We start from the raw sequence: 9619 nt of genomic DNA, 5'->3' as shown, positions 1-9619 counted from the left end.
TGAAGTCTGTAGTGCTACCCTCACACTACACGAGAGAATTCACATGAACAGAAAATAGGTTCACACAGCAAAAGTCTATTTTCCACCTCCTGAGACTTCATATCACCACATAAAATGTTCACCCAGCTACCAAATCTGATCACAGATATTTCTAGAGAATCAGCCCAAAAGTTGTTAAATCAAGTTGAGGATCTTTGGACATGCTCTGTGGGCAGAAGAAACTTCTTTTCAACAGTCATTAAGGGTATATGTGCATCTGTTTTTTTCCTGATACACCAAGTAGTTTGATGTCTTTGCCTTTTCCCCTGTTCTCATCTCTGAAGTGAGGGGCATGGATGCTGAGTCTGATGGGCTGGTCTGAAGGGAAACGAAAAGGAAAACTCAGGACCTTTGAGGTCATCACATCAGCTCAGGAGGGATCCACCACAGAAGGAATAACGGCGAGCTGCAAACCAAGATCAGAAGCTGTTACTAACCAACTCGATTTCAGCTCTGAAAGTCACCAATTGTACTAGGCAGAGACCTACAAGGAAGGAGAAGGTGGAGGGCAGTCTAAAACCAGTATAGATCCTTGCTTTTGTCCTGAGGCTGCAAACCTGAGAACAGAGAGAAAACAAAACAAAAAAAGAGAGAGAAAAGGAGGGAAGAAAGGCACAAGGTATTTAAGGACAGAGAAAGACAAACATCACTGTTGTACTTGTGAGAGTCAAAGAACTCAGCTAAAGGGTCAAATGAAAGTAAAAAGCAAAGAATAGAGAAATATTAAATCTAGACCTCTGGGTGGGGGTTGAGGTGGGAAATGGGAGAGGCAAAAACAATGACTGAGGTAATTGTGTAAATAATAGGTTTATGCATTTTCATTTAACTAAAAATACATTTGTCGTTCTTTCTGTAAAAGATGTACTATTCAAATGTGCTTTTTAAGTGAAACGCCTAAAAAAGTTACTTCAACATCTAATTCTAAAGTAATGTTCTTTGGTAAATTTTACATCTTTAAAACAGTCCTATTTTTTTTAATTAAATGGAGACCCCAGCCACTTATTTTCTTTCTATTAAAATGATTGAAGGAATATTGACAAGTGATGAGACACTCAAACTTTAAAATGCTTTTTACTTGGATTTCTATTTGGCACTTCAGGTTTGAACTTTGTCTCTCTACCTGGCAATACTCTTCCTAAAATTATTTTATATAGAGTTGAAAGTAATAGGTTCCAGTGATACCACAGCAATGCCTCCCCTACCTGGTACAAGCCATGAGGAGAAACTGGAAAATAACCCAGACACACATGATATTGTGGAAAAAGCACTACACTCAGAGTCAGGAGACTTGGATTCCAATCTCAGTTCTGCAGCTTACTAAATTAGTAAGCTTTGTTAGGTAAGTCACGTAACCAAAGCCTCAGTTCTCTTATCTGCAAGAGGAAGGGGTTCAACTAGATGATTTGTAAATTCTCTTCGCTGTAATCCAATGGAATTCTCCAATTAAAATAAGGGTCAGGTTAAAGTAGGGTAGGGATTCAGAAGTAACTAGGAATACCTCCAGCTGGTAAGGAAAAGAAACTATTTTGAATGAGAAGTTTTGTATTTGTTACATAATCGACACAGAATGAGTCTGACTTTTGGCTCATTCAGGTCGCCTTGTGGAAAGGAGAAGCAGAGAGGAAAAGGAGAGCCTCCCCCCTTCCTCCGCCACTACCCCTCCCCACCCCTCCGCCCGCCCCCAGTAGTTTACCTGAGTCCACATTGAGGCCCAGGCTCTGTCCCATGTCTCCCGCCGGGCTGGGAAAGGGCCCCCCTGGAGTGGTCCATGCTGAGCCAGATGACTCACTTTTGCCCAGTTCGCAGGGCGGGCTGACTGGCGTGGGTACTGAGGCTGGCGTGAGGCGGTGCTGCCTTACTGAAGCTGGAGGCATCAACAGTGAACTGTACCGAGGGTCGAAGTGGGGACCATAGACTTCATGCATAGAGGTCGGTCGGGGGAAGGCGGTGCCCTGGGCCCCGATTGGCCCACCCAAAGAGTAAGGGTGGTGAGGGTGAGGGTGCGGGTGGTGATGATGGTGATGATGATGATGGTGCGCATGGTGCCAGGGTTCGGCTGCCCCTTGGTGAAGGTGGCTGTGCAGAGAGGCTGGGGAATAGGGGTCTGCTGCAGCGAAGGGAAGATCGCTGTGGGCTGCAGCCAAAGGACTGCTCAGCGAGGAAGCTGTAACTGCTGGCTGGTACGTGCTGTTCCAGAAGGAAGGGGGGAAACTGCGCTGGTTCATCGGGAAGGAACCGTCTACAGGAAAGACGTGGGACAGGAGGACAGAGGAAAAGAGAGGAAAAAAACGACGTAGACACTTCGTAAGACCACCTTCTTTATCATCACCATTATCGAAATACAGTGAGCAAATAGCTTCGCCTATCGAAGCCCCAGTTTCTCGTGTAGAAAATAAAGGGTTTGGATTAGATCATCTCTAAGGTCCTTTTCAGCTAAGCTCCTATACCTCAAAAACTTTTTGAGGGGAATTTTTTCCCCACTAGGCTGGAGGCTAAAAAAACAAACAAACAAAAAACCGCTATAGCTCTAAAAATCAACTAAAAAAGAGAACTAAAAAAAAGAATTGGAGACCACCCACCCTGGTGCAGGAGTTACCATTAAGCCACCCTTCCCCTTGCTTATGCCAGTACTGAGGAGAGGCAAGTAGGCTGTCTGGGACACAAGGAAAAAGTAGGAAGAAATCTTGTTTCTTTGTCGGACTTGACCTTTAAGGTGCACTCCATTCCTAAATTCCATTGGCTCTCCTCAGCTGAGCAAGTATTAAATGCCTACGTCAGTCCACTGACAGCCATAATAAACGTTTCCAAAGGGGCAATTACTCCTGTGAGCTCTATGCATCCTATTGCAAATGTATCCCGCCCTTGAAGAATATTGCCAGGAAAGAACCTCAGGCCATTCTGCTTTGCCTCGGAACAATCCCTGGATAGTAGATGTCACAAATGCAGGCAACTGCTGTGTGTGCCGGCTTGTGTTTGTGTGTGTTGGAGGGGAACGGTGGTCTGACTGGCTCCACGCTCTGACTATGCTCCCTGGTAAGTCCGGTAGCAGTTGGTACTCTGAGGAAGGAAATCCTATCCAACTTTAAGAAGTGAGACTTTCTCAGAAGGTTGTACCAGTCCTGGGAGAAAGAGGCTTTCAATGGATGTCTACACTCGCCACTTCTGCTGAATCCCAGGGTGACTGACATAACTGCCCCCAGGCAGCTTCACTCTAACCCCTTCCCGTAAAGTTAAAGATTTGTCTTCACAGGCAAGATCTCTTAGTTAGCCAGCTGCACTCTTGCGCTCTCCTTTCATCCCCACCTCCCTCTTGGCTACTTTGGCTCTGCGAGTGATCTGCAGGGTGACACAGAATCGCAGTATGGAGAGATCCGCCAACGGATCTGGAAAGTTTGGGTGCTTCTCCTCCTTTCAAGAAGCTGACTTTCAAATAAAGCTTTTGAACAAAGCCCCTTCACATTAAAAGGACAATTTTCAGGTTTTGTTCAGGGAGGAAAAAGGAAGGGAAAATGTCCTCTCCTCTTTGGGCGTTTGTTGGTGTCCAGCTAGACCTAGTCTGCATTTCCCAAGATCTCATCATTATCATTTGATTTCCCCAGATTCTCACTAAAACTCCCAGGTAATACTAGTTCTCATTTAAGCTATGTACGAACATTAGTTCATTTAATCATTACTACAACTCTGTGAAGTGACAGCTATTCTTGTCGTCTCAGTTTTATAGATAAGGAAACCAAAGCGGAAAGAAACTTGTGTCCAGAGTCATTTAAGTGCAGGAAGTATGATCCCAAGGCACACAGTCCTTTTCCTTGGATAGTATCACAAATACTGGTCCACTTTATGCTTGACCCATTAGAAAATTAAAAGAATTTTGGGTACTTAGGATTGGAGCAACTGGTTGGTGCTGGTTATTGGTATAAATATTATTTGGGCAGAGGCAGCTGTGGTGTAGTGGATAAAGGTCTAGCTACAGAACTGACTTCAAATCCCATCTCTAATCTACCTTCTATGTAGGACTGCTATAACAATTGAGAAAAGTTGCAATCTGCTTTGATAGAAAATGTTTTTCCTCTTCAGGAAATTTAAAATCATAGGTGCAGTCAACTCTCCCTGTTTTGGGAGAATAATATGTGGGCATTAGAATTCCTTCTGTCAGCTTTTCTGTCTCTTTTTTCTTCTTCTTCTTTTTTTTTTCTGTCTGTCTCTTAACTTTTACTTTGCCTTAGAATCAATACTAAGAATTGGTTCCAAGGAAGAAGAAAGAAAAAGACTAGACAATTCAGGTCCCTAGGGTCATGTAGCCAAAAAGTATCTGAGGTCACATCTGAACCCAGAACCTCCTGTTTCCAGGCCTGCCTCTAAATGCCCCCTACAGTTCTCTCTCTTAAGAAGAAAGGAAGACTGCATTAGTAGGAAAAAATAAGTTTTCATCTTTTCTTAACAGGGTCCTCTCACCCTTTCCCCCCTTAATTTATTATTTCAGAATTTATTCATATGAGAAATTCTTGGCTAGCAAAAGCTTTTCAACTCTACTTTCCCCTTGAATAATTAGTTACAAATTAGATTGCCAAATAAAATTCACCACAAGAGATTCTGGAGGGAGAGGATGTGAAATGATCCCCTAGCAGAAATGACTGAACATAGAGGTGAGGAAAACTTGGAAAGCTCTGAGATCTGCACATTACTTCAAGTTACCACAAGCTGACAATTAAAATCTGGTTAGAAGATCAAATGTTTTGGAGACTTTAAGGGAAATGTTAATCTAGCCTCCAGGAGGGATGTTTGTTTGGACTAAACAGATGTATCTTGATGGGAAAAGGAGGACTAGGCTGGCAAAGACCTCTCAAATCTTAATTTTGCCACTTGATAGCCAGATGACTGTGCACATCATTTGGCCTCAGTTTCCACATCTGTAAAATTCCAAGTTGGACTACCCACTCTCTTCCAACTCTAAGTCTTATGATCCCTGGACAAAAACTTTTAATCCCCCCCCCCAATAATTCCTTAAGGCACTGAAACCAGCTCACCATTCCTCTCCAAAAACAAATAGAAAAACCACAAACAGGTTACAAAAAAATGTGCCCCACTTTCAATCTGACGTGATGAAGATGGGATGACTTCTTTCCCTTTTGTGTGTGTGTGTGTGAATTTCTTTCTATGTGAATTTATGTGAAAACTACATATATCAATAAAAATTAGACAAAATTTAGAGAGAGAGGTGCTTCAGTGAGTGTAGCAGGCTTTGGAATATTATCTTACATTACCAAGTGGGATCTATTGGACAAATTTTTGACACAAGAGGTGCTCCAGCATGAACCCTGTTTGTATCTCTCTGATATACCTGTTAAACTCAAGTTTCTAAAATAATTCTCTTTTTTCCCCATTGTGTAAATCCATTGAAGTTGGTTACTGTGTCTTATTGATTTTTAAAAGCTTACTGAGAGCACAGACTGGTTTGACTGTTTATCTTTATATTTTCAGGGCTCTCTACAATGCCTGATACATAGTAGGCTCTTTAATAAATGCTTTTTCATTCATGTGTAGCCTATAGTAGATACTCTTTAAATATTTTTTAAATGAATATATTCTTTCCTTTCTCCCACTCATTTTCCTCCTATCTTCCTAAATGGTAGCATTTTTGAGAATTTCTTATCCTTTAAACATAGTCCATTAGGGTCCATTCTTCTGAGTGAAAAGAGGGACAAGAAGACACTTTCTCCTCTCCTGCCCATTCTACTCCCCCAAAGAGAAGGCCTCATTTGCTCACCTCTCCAGGACCCGGAGCTTCTTGGAGTTTTGCTGCTGGCACAACCTGGCGAGTAGCTACTGGGCTGGCTCAGGGCCCTGCTGAAATGCTCATCTACCACGGAGCTGATATCTCCTTGGAAATACGTAAACAAGACACAGCGAGAGTTGATGTACTCTGCCTCCGGGGGGCGCTCCTTCTCCGGACTACCGTCTTCCTCTTTGATACTGGCTGGAGTGTGGCTGGAGAAGGAGGAGCTCCCACTGCTGGTGCTGGCGTTGCTGCTGCTCTCTGGGGCTTCTTGCATTTTCGAGTAAAAGGCTAGTTTCTGTCGGGTAGGATGGGGAATGGGAGTAGGAATGGAGTGAAGAGGAGAAAAGAAAAAGTCAACCCTAATTTTGAGGACAGTTTTTGTGTAAGGCCGCAGACTTTTATCCAGCTTACAACTTCTCCACTCTCTCTTGGGTCTCCATAATGCAACAATTTAGGCGTTCCCCTATTAAGTGCACGTATGTGCTTGTGCCCTGCGTGGTGGAGGGGAGATAGGCAAACCAGATAAACTCTTGCCAAGGATTACCTTTCGCAGTCGCTAACTGCGAAATCACCTTCCCAATGTCGGTAACTAGTGACTAAGAGGAGAAGGGGTTCCTACTGTTGTCATTTCCCCAAAGGCTCCTTCCTCTCCGCTCATCCGCCAAAACACGGAGCAATATTTTGGACAAATTCTGGGCTAGCTAAAGTTCGCAGACAGATGAATCCATAAATCTCCCCTCCTTTGGTCCAATCATAAAGAAAACTATGACTGCACGTTTTGGGAGAACAGTGAGAGGTGACCGGGTCAGTCTAAATGGGGCCTGGACCAACCTGGATTCATTTTAGATATTGAGGGAGCAGAAAGAGAAGCCAACTCTGGCCAAGACTTGGGGCAGAGGAAATCAACAAATTCAACGAAGTTGTAGAACACTGGATAGAATCGTCCACAGGAAGTTTGTATGCAGTTTTATTTAGGAATGAGCAAGCCACATTTGTGGGAAATGAAGAACAAAGATCTCCACCACGAGGAAGAAGATCATTTCAATAAATAGCTCGTGGCTATTTGTCATCATCTCATTAAAGACAGTCCCGCCTTTCTAAGTTTTATAACGTTAAGGGAAAACCCCAGGAGTTTTTAAACTTTTACAAACTCCCAAAACCTTTCTATCTTCGTTAAGTCAAATCTGCAAAGAAAGAGATCTCTTCCTTCAAGATTAATGTGGGTTTTCCTACAATCATCGAAATGGTCTTATATCGTTCACTAGAAAGTTGAATGGTTTTTTTTCCGTCAGCTTGTGTTTGGTTGGTAATGAAATGTTTGTATTGCTAAGATCTTAAAAGACTAATTGAATTTTATTCATTGTTTAAAATTTTACAGGCATGGCTAGAACTTCCTCTGGTCCTTTAATGCATCGACGAATAAAGAAATAAACTCAAGGGAAACAATAGAGTCTGTAAGAGACTGAGAAACCGAAGAGATAGAAAATCATTCCCATTTCTCCTCAAGCTACTTTCTTTGTGGCTGGCTGGAAAGAAGTTTATTTCAAAAGCCTTAGCAGGAATAAATAAACCATTTACAAATATCTCCACTACCTAAATGCTGTTTGTTCCCTTGGCTTAAAAGACTCTCCCTAAAACCAGTGTCCACTTGAATCAGAAATGCAAAGTTGAAGGGGCAGGAGGGAGAGAATAAAATAAGAATGGAATAAAGGCAAAAAACCTCTAAGTTTCCAATTCACTAACTCATTTCCTAAACTAAATTAGGGCTTTCTGACCAGACAAATAAGCAAAAGATTTGAAATTGGGGATGGAATTGGTCTCAGTGTTCTTCAGCAAGGAACCATTTCTTCCTCTTTGGACTTCGAAAGGTACTGGGGAGTCTTCCCAATGCGTTATCCTTTAGAAAATCCATGCTTAGATTTCAAGGACCAGAGTGGGGAAAGGAGTTACGGAGGAAGTGTATTTCCCAACCAGCAAAACTTTCTCACAAAGAAAGATCGCTTTCAGCCAAATAAAAGTTTGCAAAATTGCAGTTAAATGGACCAAGTTTAAAAAAAAAAAAAAGCAGTATGTGAGATGCAAGGATTGTCCCCATTTCGGTAAATCAGGCTTAGGTGAGGAGATTATATTTTAATTTCTCACTTCTGAGGAAAATCAAATAAAAACTACTCCCAATAGTAAAATCTAGATTAGAAAATTTGTATTTTGTGCAATGCTATTCGTAACTAATTCCCACTGTGGACACACTATTTGGGCCTGCAGAATTCGAAAGCATCTCCTAGTCCAACCCGTACACGAATGGCACCCCGACTATAACAAACCAGAATTCACAAACCTGATGTAAACCAAATTTACATTAAAGGAAACTAAAATCACTAGCGCATTCATTTGAATAACAAGAGAACACCATTCTGCGATGGCGCGCGCGAAATTTAAGTTTCCCTTAAAACAAGCAAACAAACAAAAAAACATCTCGCATGTTTTCAGATGAAAACTTAAGAGTAAACGTGGACAAGATCTCCGCGAAAATAAGAAACTGGGAAAAAGCAAGTAGACTTTTAAACCCAGTCTAACCGAATCATCACCATCACGTGGATGTGAAGGGAGTAGTGAAGGAACAAACAAACAAGCAAACAACCCCAGACCAAAGAGGGGATTAACAACCGGATTGAAACCTTCCAGTAGGAGCAAAGGGACAAGCAAAAAGGCTTTGCTTAATATGATAGCAGAAGAGTTGTCCTACTTGGCAGCCTTTGCTTCTGGAAGGCGTTTGCTAATTGCTCAGACATCGGAGACCGCGATTAAAGATGACCCAGGCTCACAGTTCGGGGGCAAGGAGCGTGCGATTCCATGGGAATTCTCAGAAGAGCCACGGAATCTAAGGTACAAATGGCGTCCGTGTCAGGAGGTCAGAAATCCCATTCATCTCCAGCCCAAGCTCAGGACTAAGTTTTCGCGCTGCGTGTGGACGATGCTGGTCCACGCTCGCCTTCGCTCGCAGGGAATGCGGGAGGCAGAGAAGAGCCCGCAGGAGAGGGAACCGGAGCCTTTAAGTGCGGGTCATTTTGTTCTGACAGCTTTCCTTGCCTTGAGTTGCTTCCCAATTTCTCCGTGGTCCAACCCTCCCTCTAATCCGAGGCAACGCGAACCTACCTGATGATAGGGAGTATAAGCTGCTGCAAAGTAAGGCTGCGGAGGACCATAGACTTGGTACATAACATCCAGACAGCTCATGGCTAACCGCAGCGGGAAATTAATTTTTTTGATCATCAACTCTTGTCCAGACAAGCGAAGTGATGTTGCCTGGGGCGGTGCCTGGCGCTAGGAACCTTACTCATTGGCGGCGGCTGCGGGGGGTGGTGGCAGCACGTTCTTAACTCTTCTTTGGCTCGCTCCCTCACCTGCAATTACAAGTCCAGTAACTGAACTTCGGGGGAGCTCCTCCCGGGTTTCAGCCAGGGGCAATTTAAACCCCAAGCACTGAGCAGTGACGCCACTCTAGGGGCTCCGAAGTGGGAGGTGGAGGTTATGGAAGGTGGGCGGGGAGCTGGGGGCCAATGGGGAGGGACGCCTGGCTCGGGCGTAAGCTCGCTCTACAATTCCCTGGGGCTCCCCCGCGGCCCTCCAGAGGCTATGGGGTACACTGACTCCGCCACTTGGGGGCGGCTGGGAAAGGGTGCTTTGGTTTTGAGGACACCGGGTACAGGGTAGCTGTGAGGTTTCGGAGTCCTCAGAACACTGTAGGGAGTTCCCAGGCCTAAGGGAAAGGGCCGGGGGGGGGGGGGGGGGGGGAAGAGGGAGGGG

General features: G+C 43.9%; 1 protein-coding gene across 4 annotated transcripts; it reads right to left on the bottom strand.

Annotated features, from left to right (window-relative positions):
- Positions 1–260: 260 nt before the first annotated feature.
- VGLL2 (vestigial like family member 2) lies at positions 261–9280 on the bottom strand. Of its 4 annotated transcripts, XM_044674402.1 has the most exons (5): positions 8969–9280; positions 5804–6110; positions 1733–2278; positions 528–596; positions 261–445 (listed from the first exon to the last, which is right to left on the bottom strand). In XM_044674402.1, the coding sequence occupies exons 1-4, from the start codon at positions 9083–9085 to the stop codon at positions 553–555; spliced, it is 1014 nt and encodes a 337-aa protein (XP_044530337.1). In that variant the 5' UTR covers positions 9086–9280; the 3' UTR covers positions 261–445; positions 528–552. The 4 variants fall into 4 exon arrangements, with proteins under 4 accessions (XP_044530337.1, XP_044530336.1, XP_044530338.1 ...); XM_044674401.1 differs by having other exon boundaries at positions 261–596; XM_044674403.1 differs by lacking the exon at positions 528–596.
- Between the last annotated feature and the right edge of the window lie 339 nt (positions 9281–9619).

The sequence above is a fragment of the Gracilinanus agilis genome, chromosome 4 (genome assembly GCF_016433145.1).
Source record: "Gracilinanus agilis isolate LMUSP501 chromosome 4, AgileGrace, whole genome shotgun sequence".
Taxonomy (NCBI): domain Eukaryota; kingdom Metazoa; phylum Chordata; class Mammalia; order Didelphimorphia; family Didelphidae; genus Gracilinanus; species Gracilinanus agilis.
This window is presented reverse-complemented; position numbering and strand designations above follow the sequence as displayed.